General features: G+C 38.6%; 1 protein-coding gene across 1 annotated transcript in view; it reads left to right on the top strand.

The window, feature by feature from the left end:
* Orc1 (origin recognition complex subunit 1) overlaps window positions 1-15,312 on the top strand; it is a 699,813-nt gene that overhangs the window by 129,270 nt on the left and 555,231 nt on the right. Inside the window, exon 3 of the mRNA XM_090372377.1 lies at window positions 6,173-6,351. Within this exon, the coding sequence (XP_090228503.1) occupies window positions 6,173-6,351 (179 nt within the window). The remainder of the gene's footprint in view (window positions 1-6,172; window positions 6,352-15,312) is intronic.

Here is a 15,312-nt window from a genome sequence, read left to right as displayed (position 1 = left end):
GGAATCCCTCAGGGTTCAGTATTGGGTCCATTATTGTTTTCTGTATTTATAAATGATATTGATGATGGTATATCAAGCTTAATGTCCAAGTTTGCTGACGATACGAAGGTTGGCAGGGTTGTCAAGGACACTACTGACACTATGCTACTGCAACAGGATCTGGAAAGGTTGACAGATGGGCTGAGAGGTGGCAAATGAAGTTTAATATTGACAAATGTAAAGTACTACCAATGGGAAACAGCAACCCCAGAGCAACGTATCAACTCTGTGGTAATACACTGACAGTGGTAGAGAGTGAAAGGGACCTGGGGGTGGTTGTGCAGGCAGATATGAAGTTTTCTGAGCAGTGCAGATGGGCTGCAAGACTAGCTCATGGTGTATTGTCAATGATATATAGGAATTTTTCTAGCAGGGAATAGGAAGTGATTATTCCCTTGTATAAGGCAATGGTCAGGCCACACCTAGAGTACTGTATACAGGTCTGGAGGCCTCATTTCAAGAAGGATGTAGAGCTGCTGGAATGAGTGCAGAGAAGGGCAACAAGATTGGTGAATGGAACAAAGGGGTGCTCTTACGAAGAAAGGCTTAAGTTTTGCAAATTACAGTGTCTGGAGACTAGGCACCAGCGAGGTGATCTGATAGAGGTGTATAAAGCCTTGAATGGTTTGAGCATGCTCAATGCTGATGGGATTCTTCCTCTTGCTCAGAATAATGACCTGAGAGGGCATAAATTCAAATTGAGGAAAGACAGATGTAGGATGTGCGGAAATTTGCCTTTAGTCAACGGGTAGTCGGTTGGTGGAACAGACTTCCATTCCTTGTCGTGGAAGTTGATAGCCTAAATAAGTTTAAGGCTCGGCTGGACAGGTGTTTCGAACAAACAGAGGGGTGAAGTGGAAGTGGTTATTTTTTATTTATTTATTTAATTATTTATTTTATTATTATTATTTTTTTATTTATTTATTTTTTTTGGCTGATGCTGCATAAGCTTGCTTTCTTGCCTCAAATGCCTATGCTAATATGTGATTAATTGGGAAAAATTACAGTTACACTGGAAATTATGAGTTACACAAAATTAGACATGTAAAAATGAAATTATAATAATAGCAAAATATAAAGAGGAACTGAACATCATAACCCAGTTTGGAGGAATTTATTCCAGTTCCACAGATGTAATCCACTCGAAGAGTATGTGACGGTATTTGTAGTTGGTAGCCATTTTCTGTAGGTTGACTCCAAGTTGGAGCAGTGTCTGAATTTTGGGGTGTGCCTGGGCAGGTAGGAACTGATTATACCGTTTCAACCGGTTGTATTTAAGGATTAGTGTGGGGTCTGACCTCAAGGATGGCAGAGGATTGTGCCACTGACAGAAATTCCAGTTGCTGTTTGGGGCGTTTATCACTCCTGCGTACATTTTTACTGTAGTTATTAAATGCCTGCTGTCAATTAACCTCAGGAGCCTGGGTGCATTTAGCTGCTCAGCCATGTCAGTTGTTCTCATTTGAGGGGGTCGACGATGCTTATACCGGCCCATTTCATGGTCCAGTATTCACATGAGAACACCGGTTTTTGAAGTGAGGGCGACACAGATGCCCAAATTTCAGCAGCGTATAAAATAACCGGATAAACAGTGGTTCGAAGATATCTGGTAGTGGTTGCGGCATCATTGGAATGAAGTAAGTGTTGCTTCGCTCTTCAGCGTAGGGTGTTAAATCGCTTCCGGAGGTATTCTGTGTGAACATTAAATTTCAACTTTGGATCAAAATAGACGCCGAGATCCTTATGGCAGGTAACCACTGCGATGAGAGTACCCAAAACTGATAGTTGAATTATTGTTAGTTGCTGTTTCAATGAGTAAATCGTTATTGCAGATTTTGAAGGGCTAAGGTTTAATCCAAATGTCTTCAAGTAAGTTGAAAGAGCAGTTGAGTTCTCTGTGATTGAAGACGTAATTGCCATTGGGTTTGCAGATGGTGGGATTAAGGTAAGAAACTTTATATCATCGGCATATATTAGGGCATCATCACGGGGACTTGTGAAAGGAATTAGAATGGCTGAGAAGAGAAGGCCAGACAGGACGCCACCTTGTGGGATTCCTGCATTGATTTTTCTTGTAAAATGGGTCTTCTTCATTGTGAGGTGGACACTTCTATTCCTCAATAAGACGGGGAAGAAAGCTAGTAGGTCTCCATTAATCCTTAAGAAGAATTGCAGATGACTGAGAAAGGCTGTGACATGACGTCTAGGCTGTCAAAAGCAGTTTCAATATCCGTGTACACAATAGGTAATTTGGATTTAGTTTCGAAGGCTTGAAGAATTGATGTCTGTGCGGCCATGAGGTTTGTTATGGTGGATCTATTTGCGACTGCGAAATGGAACTGTTTCGACTTCTGTGGCATCAGCTGTTTGTTTAATGCTGGGAGTACCTTTTCAAGAAGTTTGAGGAGGGTGGAAGAAGTTGAGATTGGTCTGAAATCTTTTAGGCTTGTTGGTGCTTTAACCTTAGGCAGTGGCCTCACAGAGTATTCATTCCATTGAGCAGGGAAAATTCATGTGGAAAGAACAGAGTTGTAGATTGAGAGAAATGCATCTTAGGATATTGGGGTTAAGGCACTTAATTATGAAATGAGGTATCTTATCACGGCCTGCGGTACTAGATGGATGCAGAGAGTTAATAGCATATATCAGTTGCTGTCTTGGAAAGATCATCAGTAGGAGCAAATTGGGAGTTTTGGAGAGGAATTTCAGCAGAAGTGGAATTGGCTTTGAATCTTGAAATGTAGTCCATCCAGTTATCTAGATCAAGATTTGAATTAATGAGGCTATGTCTGGATGAGTATGGCCCTTTTCCTTTAGACAAGGTAGCATCGGTGTGTCTCTTTATTGCTGATGCCTTGAGTCTGTTGAAAATAGCTTTTGCTCTAGAGTATAGGATTCGATCTTGGGTTGTGCCAAAGATTTTCCACTGCCTGTGAAGGTACTATTTGTTGTGGAAACTGCGTGCTAGATCTTTGGTCCACCAAGCTGTAGTCCTTGGAGAAATGTGTATGGTTTTGGCTGACGCATAGAGGGTGACTGATTTATCCATCTTGTGATTAGGTCAACTGCAAGGATTGGGTCACATCCATCAAGCACATGCCATGGAATAGACTGCGCTGCCTCAAGGCACTCTTTGGGATCCAGAAAAGTCGGAGAGAATATGATTTTCCTTTCAACCAGTATTATGGCAATTGAAGCTGAGCATATGCAGAACAAGAAGTAATGCAATTGGGTCATAATCTGATTTGAAGGACGTTTCTGGTGGAATGTCGACTCTGCAAATTATAGAACATAGAATCAAGTTGAGGCGATCGGTGCCTCTCGTTGGCTCCTCATTGATAATCGTAAACTTTAATGGACAGAGATTGTTCATTAGTTGCTGAAGGAGAGGGCTCAGATGGGGTGGAAGGTTAAAATTGCCGCAGAGAATGTGAGTAGCAGAAGGGTGTAACTTACTCATTATCCAGCCGGTAGCATCATCAATTGTTGCAATATCTGGAGCTGGGGATATGTAGATTGCCGCTAAATCGATTAAACAGGCATTAAACTTCACAGTCACAAGTATTGCTTCATAAAATAAGGAGTTGCTAGATGCGACGTGCACAAATTTCAGTGTGGAATCTTTGATGAAGATGGCAACACCATCGCTGCCTCTAGATTGAGATCTTGATGTGAAGAACAATGAAAATCCAGCAGCTGGAGCACAGACTATTGACTCCTGGTCAGGTTCAAGCCATGTTTCAGATAGACAAATTATATCCATGCTGTCGGACAACAAGAGTTGTTCGAGAGTTTCAAGCTTATTTCGGAGGCTCCGGACATTTTGGTAGAAAACTCTAAGGGTGAGTTGAAAGGGAATTTTTATAAGTGCTGATCTATTTGATGATGCTTTTGAACACCTCAACAGATTAGGCCTGGTGGAAATTATACTGTTAATTGAAAAGCACGGTTATGTGGTGTCACATCAGTATGTTTATAAGCAGTAGCGGGGCAAGAAAGTGATTGGAGCTGAACATGTGGTGCAGTGGTTTTCGACAGTCGAGAGACACTAGTGCAGTTTCACAATTAGTTAGTAATGCGAGGAAGGGGGGGGGGGAGCTGTGTCATTCTTCAGTTTTGCTCACAAGATGAAGTGGATGGTTTTGGGTCTTTTGATTCATAAAAAGGTCTGATTAGAGTGCCAACTGGCCACACAGATGTGGATGCAACAGATCTGAATGCCCGACTTTCACAAACTACTCTATAAAGGACGAGTAATTTGGCATTTTCTTGAGTAAATTTGTGAATACTTTGGTATGCAGTTCTTTACTCATTGCTGCCTCAATATCCTCAGCAGTTGTCAGTGGCCCCAGTCGGGAAATAAAAAGGCCTCTGTGCTGGGAGGTGGGAGGCTTGCTCATCGATCTCAGAATAGAGGACGTGGAGGTACCAATCCTAATCTGACACTTTTCCTTGATATTGGCAGGGTGACCCTTAATTTGAAAGGGTTACCTGGAGAAATGAGGGTTCTGATTAGCTGTCAATTGAGGAGATGAAACAGAACGGGTAGCAGCGATTTTAGCCCAAGATTGTTTGTTCATGACAGGTGACAAATGACTGCCTAGATTTTTGTCCGTGAAGGTAGAGGTGTTGCTGCTTTCAGACAGCAGCACAGATGGTAAAACTGAGGTTAATTTTGGAGGTGGGATGCTAATTTGGTGGGCCGACACTTGTGGATCGCACCTCTGTTCAGCTGCTTGACAAGAATTCATGACCGGGACTTCACTGCCTGAGTATCTTGGGCAACATTCAAATTCAGCGGGATTGTGTGAAGTCAAAATATCTAATTCTGCTGATTGGGTGGTGAATTTAGTGTTGATTCTGTTAACTGATTCATTTTGTTTGGAAAACTTATGAGTTTTGAAGCATCAGGTTTTGATTTGCATATTAGTATACAGATCATTTAGAGCAGACATCAGTTTATCTATTAACACAGGTAAGAAATTGCTTTTCAACTCATCTGCGACGGACTTGCTCATTGATTCATTCTGGATTTCTAGCCTTGGATTGTCCTGTATGGACAGTGCGGCCGTTGACACTATTCCTGGCAAAGAGATATCAGTTTGGATCGTTGCATTATCCAAGCCTGGGAAACAGTTAATTTGTGTTTCATACATGACGGTTGCAAAAAGCTTTGCGACAAAAAGCTTCTCACCCCTGATACACCCCGGTGTTTTGCCACTGATTAACGTGGGTGCTTCGTTATGACAGTTATTGAGAATATCCGCAGGGAGGACCGATTTAGTGGTATTACTATTCTTTGAAATTACATCAGATGGAACATCTCGCGACAAAACTTGTTTACTGACCATGTTTTTCATATCAGAATTTTCATTCGTGTTGCTATGTTCAGAATGGTCTGCTATTGAATGCGTCTACACCGTTTGGTTTTAAGTTCCATTTCGTGCACATTGCAAATTGAAGAATGGTTGTTCCTTGATGTACACATCAAATTATAGATTGTGGTAACTTGCTCGCTGAGTTTTTTTCGTTCCATTGTTTTTACTATAGTTTACTACCCTGACCTATATAACTACACCCCTTGTAGTTATATAGGTTTGTATCTCAAACTATACCTTCCCTCTCATTTGAAACATTGCTACCCTCAGAACATCTTATCGACATCAGCTATTGTGGCAACAAACAAGAATTCATGAGGTGAGTGCAAGCTTTACTTTGACCCATGTAATCAAATAAGTGTTGATTTAATTAACCTTCTCCCTCCCTAACTAAAGTTTCCCTGAACCCTTAGGCTATCCTCAATGATATTGGCAAAAATCTCTCACTTATTGCAAAATCATTTAACTCCCTGTTAGAGTTTGATAAACATCTGGCCCTCTCCTCCTTGAATAACTTCTCATGAGTGAATGTAGATGAGTATTTTGCAGCTACATTCACACATGAGTTATTGCAGGAGGAGAGGGCCAGATGTTTATCAGACTCTAACAGGGAGTTAAATGACTCTAACAGGGAGTTATAAAAATTAGAGATAGTACATAAAGTATTGTAATGTACTTATTTTTTTTCCATTAATTTACTCTTGAAAACAACTTTTTAAATATCGTTTAATTTTATTGACATTGAACAACTACAGGAGATGATTCAGAAGACTGTTATCGAGCAATTGTGAAGTGGTATTCTCATATTTCTGAACTTTCTCCATATCATCAAAAGCTCTTGGGAAAAGTTAATTACAAGTCAGAAATAATCCAAGACCAAAGAAATTATTGGACCACTAATATTGATGCTGAAACTATATGTGGAAAATGTTCAGTAAGTATCAAATTTATTTACATATTAAAAAAAAAAATCAGACAAATGGAAATCATTGATGTAGTACAGTGGATTAGAACAGAAGTCAAGCTTGCAGTTCCATAATAACTCACCTTGCCCTTTGATCCCAGCTTGTAAATGCAAGAGACATTTGCAAACTTCCAGTCATAGGAACCTTCCGTGAATTTAAGGGTGCTCTCATAATTATAGCTAATAATTTACTTACCTCTTTTGATGCTTCTTTTAATATAAGTGGACAGTTCCCATCAGTTCAGGTGCTGTTTTTTACTTTTAGCTTCAGCAGTTTCTCTTCCACTTTATTCTTAGTTATCAGAATCATTTATTTTCCAGTTATAATTTAGTGAATTTCTGGCGTTAAAACATCCCTAAAATGTTTTCTGTGGGTGAATGTAGTTGCAGAATATTTAATTTTTAGAAACCTGGACAGAATGATAGTTATGTGATTCACACTTTGTGGGCCAATGTTGTTCATCCCTTTCCTTCTAGGTTAGCATGAACAAAGAATTGTCTGTTACTTTTGTTTGCATTCTAAGGACTTCTTATGATCTGCCTTAGCTTGCTCAACTCCCTGCTAAAGAGTATTTTATTATGTACATCTGGAAAAATTGATAAGGAAGCATTTGTCTTTTAATGGATTGGACAATATTTATTTTCACAGCCACGTTAAGAAGAAAACCTCAAAAATATTTAAAGTGTGCAAAAAAAATAAGCAGTAGTGGAGCTCTCTTCACTGAATTTTGGAACCCAATAAACTAAAGAAAACTAAGAATGAAATAAGAATATGAGGTGTTTTAAGCTTGCATATTTTATTTTGAATTACATTGAAGATGCACCACTTATACCACGGTTATACCATGTGATTTCGGGGGCAGGCTGTGACCCGCATTACAAGACAATTGCTCTATAACTGATGTCTACAATTTTTCTTTGATTCTCTAAAACACGTTAAAGTGATAAAACAATTTATTTTATTACTTTAACAAGTCTGCAGTTTTTGTTGTTTTTTTATGGGGGTCTATTTTTTTTTGTAAGGTCATATATTTTAACGACACTAATTGCAAAATCTTTCCTTTCTCAACTTCCTACTGTGCCGCTAACCACCCAATTGTATCAAACCCTTTTAGTGCTTCTTGATCTGTGAGAACATTGACAAGCTCCTCCTCTAGTTCTTTCATTTCCACATCACTTCCCTCTGTCCTTTTCTCATTGCTGATACTTTCAACAATGCTTTTGTCTCTTAATAAGTGACACACTAATTCTTCTTTGTCAATATCGACTCACTGATGGATTTCATTGTTGTTGTTATTTGATTTTTAGGAGCATTAGCAACTAAGGCCATATTGCTCCGGGGATATGTGGTGGTTATTCCCTGACATTTCCGCATCTTCCGTATTTGGTGGTCACGGGCTCGAATCCCGGTCTAATCAAGAAGCGTGTGCTATGCACTGCTGCTCCTGCCCACCCGGCTATGGAGGCGCCAATGGATTTCATGGGTTATGCCTAACGTTAAAGAAATTCTTGCACCATCAAGGAAAAGCTGACTGTAACCAAGAGTAAAAAGTGGAGTGTCGAAATCTCACATGAAAGGGGGGGTTGGGTATTACAGAGGGAACAACAATAGAGGGATGGATTGCAGAAGGAAGACTACATTCCTTCTTGGATAATCTGGACAAAATCAAGACTCTGCAAAAACAAGGCAGTGGATGACTGTTTATACACTCAGTTCAGTCAGAAATGAAGTTTAGAGTATCAACTTTAAGGTCCCATTCTGAAGATGTAAAAGTCTGAGTTCATGCACCTCAAGGATATCTATCTCCCTATAGATCACAATGTATTACAATTTGTCCACTGTTTCGCTCTTTATCAGTCAGTTTTATTCTTTCCCTCAACTATTCTCAGAAAACCACTTTTTCTCCAACAATTTTGAATTGAATCTTGAAATAATCTCCCAAGCAAGACCAGTTTTGTATGCTCTTTCCTTTCAAGTCAACAGTTTTATTATTTCAGAAGCATCACGATCTGAGGCAGCAAAGATAAAGATATCTCACATCTGTAGTATACCTTAAAATTATTGATTCCTTGATCAAGGGGTTGGTTAATGCTATGGTATGTGTTAGTAAATACATAGCCCTAACTTTCTTTCTTTGAAGACTGTCAGAAGGCATTACTGTTTTTTATTACTGGCAGACAGTTATTTAAAAACAGTAATGCTTTCAGTTTGAGGCATTTTTTTTCCAAATGCCATTTCAATGTTGGTACAAATGTTTCATGGAACCAGGTCAAAAATAAATTTGCAGTCAGCGATGCTTTTGAGTTGCTCACATATGCTATAGGAGATGTTTTCAGTTGATGGATTTAAAGCATTGCGGATTCTTACTTTTCCTGATTACCACAGGTGTCAGCTTACGAGTTCCTCTTTTATTCAAGTAAAACAATAGAGTTATTTAACTTCAAACCTGCTTTGTTCGTAGCTGATTTCAAGGTTAAAGATTTTGTTGGTAACATTTGGCACTATAAAACGGTGCTGACTCGTGACAATTGTATAGTTACCCTTTACGGTAACCACCTTCACGTGTAAATTAAGTTGCTAAGAAATTGTTTTGCATTGTTAGAATCTGATGATTTTGCTTCACCACTAATTGTTATTTCAACAATACTATGTTTCTGCCAACAATACATGTTTCTGCCAATGTGCCATCCATCAGTGACAGAGAATTCACTATCAAGTCTAGAAAAAAAAAATTGTCCACTTGCATCTTCAAAATGGGACTTTAAAGTTGATACTCTAAACTGCATTTCTGAATGAACTGAGTATATAAACAGTCATCCATTGCCTTGTTTTTGCAGATTTTTTTCCTTTCCAGTCCTAGGGTTTTGTCCAACTTATCCAAGAAGGATGTAGCCTTCCTTCTTCAATCCATCCCTGTATTGTTCTTCTCTCCGTAATACCCAACCCTCCTTTCGCGTAGGATTTCAACACTCCACTTTTTACTCTTGGTTACAGTCAGCTTTTCCTTGATGGTGTAAGAATTTCTTTAACGTTCGGCATAACCCATGAAATAAATTCTAATTTATTGTGAATGATAGTTATGCATGAGCTTGCAAAAATGTAAATTCACCTGATATACACCAAAAAGTCACAAAAAGGATAACTGGCACAGGTAAGTTCTCAAACTACAGATCACTTTTTTCTGTTTGCAGTGACAACACTTATACAAGCAGTAGGTGTTCGATATTAACTGCACTGGCTAAAACAGTGTTGTTGCGAGTAATCTTGAAGAAGATTAGCAAAATATCCAACTCAAAGAAAGGGTAAGGCAGGAAAGGATATCGTCTCATGAAAAAAACTTAAAATGAGCAGGAATCGCTTTGTTTGATAAACATCCTTTTTTGCTTATTAACTTGGCAGGAGAGTTTGTCTGTATGATTTCTGAGACACCCAGTTTTTTCCCTCCCTTGCCAATAATAGGGGAACTCTCTTGCAGTGTAAAGTTTTCAGAAGGTTTTCACCATCAAGTTTTAAGTCTAGAAAAAAAATTAACATTTTTCTCAGAATTTCTTTCAATGGCAGGGCAGAAAGAGCTCCAGTATATCTGAATCCACAGTATAAATGACTGTATTATATACAGGGAGTGGTTTATGTATTTGTTGCACAGTAGTTTCAGAAATATTTATTTATGAAAGTACTTTAGTTTTCACTCTCAATCATATAATTTATATGATTGATGTGTGCATTGGCTTACTCTTTTTGAAAAAGGTTATTTTTAATAATAATAATAGTATTTTCAGGTGCGTTTGCATATGTGTACGTTTGTTCTGGCTGATTAAAGCCAACTTTTATCCATTACAATTTACACAAGTACTTCCTTATAATGTTTATTGTCCTACTTTAATTTATATATGTTAGGGCCTCTGACTGCTGGGAAAACTCCATGTACTTTTAGAATACAGAGTAGAGTGAAGACAAATTTTACTCCAGACACACTTTACTATCAAAGAACAATTTAATATACAAATAATAATATTGCTAGGCCTTGATCATACATTTTCTTTATAAGACACAGTCCTCATCGATAACATCACATTTTACAATACAGTCTTCCTGAATAACGTGGATATTACAACAATTCACACTTTGCATGAGGGGTCTTCATAGTTATTATAATTTACTTTTACATTTCAAATACAAAAACTCCTACAAACTCCATATAAACTCCACACTCTAATGAGTTAATATAATTATCCTTAACAATAGTCCGATGAAACATATATTATTCCTTAACAATAGTCTCATGAAACATATTATTCCTTAAGAACACTGAATGCCTTCCACGAGTTCCAGTTAGTACTAAATCCTTCTAGTTCGAATAATTTTTGTTCGGGAGACATTATAAAAGAAAATTTGGCAACTTACTTCCAGATCCACTTGCTAAATATTCATCTGCCGAATTAATTTGTCCTGGATATCTATTTTCTTGTACCTTTTCTTTGACGAACTTTGGCTTTAATTCCCAAAAGCGGGTATCCCTTCCTCATTTTTTATACCATTTCTCCCCAAAAACTTCCACTGCACAACCCTCAACTTCTCTACCTACCACCCGACACCTCTACACAACAAAAAAGGCAAAAAGGCGCCTCAAATTTGCACCCTTCTCCTTATATATCTATGCTACACCCTGTTTTCTCTTAATCCCTTTTTCCAGGAAAAACAGTCATGACCTACTTTGGGTCAAAGTTCTCTCCTTTCTGCGAGTTTCTCCTTGCCCTTTTGCCCTTCTTAAACGTTTATTACCCATTTATAATCCTTCAAATTGTTCGCGTATTTAAAATTTTATAAATACAAAAAAAATTATACAGTCAGTCCTCGTATAGCACGATAGTTGTGTTCCTAGAAACCCTCGTGCAATGCAAAATCGTGCAATATAAACAACAGGCCCTATGGGAAAAATAGGGTTAGGTGCCGACCACCCAAGATTGAACACACATTTGTAACCAAAACATTACCAAACACAATAAATAATCGTGATAAAATACTTATGTATTTTATTACGACTATTACATAATAAAATATTGCTACTGCTTTTGCTTCTATCGTAAGCAAACTTGTTTTTTGTTTGATTTTCTATCGAAACAGATGACAGCCGTTCCATCTCTTCCAATTCTTTGTGTCTTAATGTAATGGATTTTAATTACACTTTGAGTTGTTCCTGCTATGAAAGTTGTTTTTATTTTCTCTGCATTCTTTGTAATTCTCGGCGTTGCCTCATTTAGGTCTATAGCATGTGCAATTTCATGGTCTTTCATTTCGCTCAAAGCGTTTCACAGTTTCATATTTTTTCACTATCAACAGTGGCAGACTGGCCATAAGCCTTACCGGAGAAACCCCGGTGGGCCGGAGGCCGGTGTGATTTTGGCCATAAACCGTAGTATGAAGCCACTAAATTTTCCCGGGTAAGAATTTTTGACTCAGTCCGCCTCTGTTTATCGATATTGCTTTTCTTTTTCTCTCTGAATCTGTAGTGTCTTCACCAGGACGCTTTCTTTTCACACCTTTTAAGTATTTTACTCATTTTTAGGGAGGCGCCTCCGTAGCCAGGTGGGAAGGAGCAGCAGTGCGTAGCACACGCTTCTTGATTAGACCGGGGTTCAAGCCCGTCACCACCAAATACGGAGGATGCGGAAAGGTCAGGGAATGACCACCGCATATCCGGAGCAATATGCCCTTAGTTGCTAATGCTCCTAAAAACCAAAAAAACAAAACAAAACAAACAAAACAAACATTTTTAGGGAATAAAGCACAATTACAAAACGAGGAGGCACGCTTGATACACATAAACAAAGCTGTGCGCGTGTAGCAACTGAATAAACAACACCGTAAAGGCAGAGATGCACTTTTAATACTTCACATTTTACTAAAGCACATTTCTAGGGGTTACTACCATAAAACAATAAAAACAATTTCCAGTTGCATTTCTGCTAGTGGAATCTGTTATAAACTGGTAGTAGATGCGATCTAATTGCATTTGCGATTATATCGATAGCTGGAATTGTGTTGGTTTTTACGTTATTATGGTGAAATGTGTTTCCCCTTTACTGATATAAAACACATAAATACATGTTCGGAATCTTCTCTTCATTCCTATCGTGTTGCGTTCAGTTGGGGCAATTCTGCGTTCGACTTTCATTTCTTGTAAACACAAAGGCGAATCGTGCATAAGCGAATTCGGTTCGTGTTATATAAGATATCGTTCCCCTATTTATAAATCGTGTATGATCGAATTCGTGTAATGTAAACACGTGTTATACGAGGACTGACTGTATATATAATTTTTTTTTTTTTTTTACTGAGCTTACAATCCCTCCTTCCTTCTCTGTAGAAAATTCCTTCTAAGGGATTTTCTAGGATGTCATTTTGCTCTACAGCTTCTTTATCAAAATTTCTCCCCCCCCCCTTTATTTTTGTTTTAATTCCAGACACAGAAATCACCCCTATTCAATCTAAAATAGTCGGTCCCGCTGCCTGCTCGGTGCCTATCTAGGGGTTCTTTTTTCTTCGCCCCTCTTCCTCTCTGGTGCATTCCTTGACTCTTAAGTCCGCCAGGGTTTCTCCTCTTAATTATGAAGTCCCTGAAGTATCCTCCTCCCCTGAAAAGATAGCTCTTTAACCTGTCCTCGTGTTCCACTCTGGTGTCTCCTCATTGCCTGAGTTCCCTTACTTTAAATGTAATGTCCGATAACCTTTCCATTATTCTATACGGGGCACCTGGCCCCCACCCCCGTTTCCAACTCTCCTTTTTCTGATTGCTCTCTTTAATTAACACCCAATCCCCTGAGAATCCCTTATGTTTCTGCCCTATGTTTAACCTATCCCACTGTTTTTGACTATATGCCTCACCTTGTACCCTTTCCAAATATCTAGCTTTTTCATTTTTAATTTCATGCTTTTCCATCTTTTCTAATCCCCTATGAATGCCCACTTGATGACCTTTCTTTCTTTCCCCCAGTTGTTTTCCCCCTTTTTCATCTCTTAATTCCTTTCGCAATTTCCTTTTCTCTGGATATCTTTGCTGGCACATCCCACGAGATTTATCCCCCCCCCCCGGCACTTATGTGTTGGGAGTCACCCACGGTTACTAATAGGGTTGCCACCTCCTCTTTTCTTTCGGATATCTCCATACTTCTCTCTAGATATTGATTTGGGTCAGTCTGTTCTCTGTTTATCGGTGGTAGGGTATCCCTTGGTCTGTGTTGGGGCCCCTGTCACCATAGCCCTTCTATTTCCTCTCTCCCTTCTGATCTCCATTTATTTCTTAGGCAGAACCTGACCGAATGGCTTAAGCTATTGCATATAAAGCAGTCACACTCTCTCCTTTGTTGCCAGTGAGGTGCAGCCATCTTGTTTTCCCTTCTCTCCCCTTAGAACTCATCCCCCTGTGGTTGGAGCCATCTCGGTTCTGGTTCCATCAATTTATTAATCATCACAGCTAATTTTTGTTCTAACTGGCCTACTCGGGTTTCCCATTCCCTGTATTTATTTTCACTTTTCTGGGGTTACCCCCACCTTCCTTCGCCCTCCTTGCTCACATTTATAGTGTTTGCATCTTCTCTAATTTATTTAAAAATATTTCTACATTTTCCTATTTTCCCCCCTTAACGCTCTTAAGTAGTCTCCTTTTAAAGTTAACATTTCTTCCCTCCCCACTGTATAGTAGTGCCTGAGGCCCTTCTGTCATTTCACCTCCTGTGCTTGTGGAGAGTTGGTCAGGGTGTGCTGGTCCTTCCTGGCTCCCATTTCCGTTCCATTTATTACCCCCAGGCATTCTGTCTTCCTTTACAATTTTTCACAATTTTAATTATTCTACACACTTTACACTAAATATTTTTCTGGCTCGCCAGCTAGTTTGTAAGTACAGCTACTATGGTAAAATTTCAATTTACTTTACACTTCTTTATCTCAATATCTAATTCTTATATTAACCACATCCATTCATGAATCATTACTAACCATATAACTTTTCAGAATTTACTCATTAATTTATTGTTATCGTTGTTTCACTCCACTCTATATATTTCTCTGTTATCCTGGCTAGCAACTTCGCCAATTGTAGGTGTACATTTGTTCTGGCTGATTAGAGTCAACTTTTATCCATTACAATTTACACAAGCACTGCCTTGTAATGTTTAAAAGGGCCTCTGACTGCCAGGAAAACTCCATCTACTTTTAAAATACAGAGTTGAGTGAAGACAAATTTTACTCCACACTTTTAAAGAACAATTTAATATACAAATAATAATATTGCTAGGCCTTGATCATACATTTTCTTTATAAGATACAGTCCTCATCCGTAACGTACACATTTTACAATACAGTCTTCCTGAATAACATGGATATTACAACAACTCCACTTTGCAGGAGGGCTCTTCACCGTTATTATAATTTACTTTTACACTCCAAATACAAAAACTCATACAAACTCCATATAAACTCCACGCTCTAATGAGTTAATATAATTATCCTTAACAATAGTCTCATGAAACATATATTATTCCTTAAGAATACTGAATGCCTTCCGGGAGTTCCAGTTAGTACTAAATCCTTCTAGTTTGAATAATTTTTGCGCGGGAGACATTATAAAAGAAAATTTGGCAACTTACTTCCAGATCCACTTGATAAATATTCACCTGCCAAATTAATTTGTCCTGGATATCTATTTTCTTCTACCTTTTCCTAGAAACCTTTTCTTTGACGATATTCGACTTTAATTCCCAGAAACTTCCACGTGCACAACCCTCAACTTCTCTAGCTACCACCTGACATCTCTACACAATGAAAAAGGCAAAAAGGTGCCTCAAATTCGCATCCTTCTCCTTTTATATCTATGCCGCACCCTGTTTTCCCTTAATCCCTTTATCCAGGAAAAACGGTCATGACCTGCTTTG

Source organism: Mastigoproctus giganteus, chromosome 4 (assembly GCF_048544385.1).
Source record: "Mastigoproctus giganteus isolate SK-2022 chromosome 4, ASM4854438v1, whole genome shotgun sequence".
Taxonomy (NCBI): domain Eukaryota; kingdom Metazoa; phylum Arthropoda; class Arachnida; order Uropygi; family Thelyphonidae; genus Mastigoproctus; species Mastigoproctus giganteus.
This window is presented reverse-complemented; position numbering and strand designations above follow the sequence as displayed.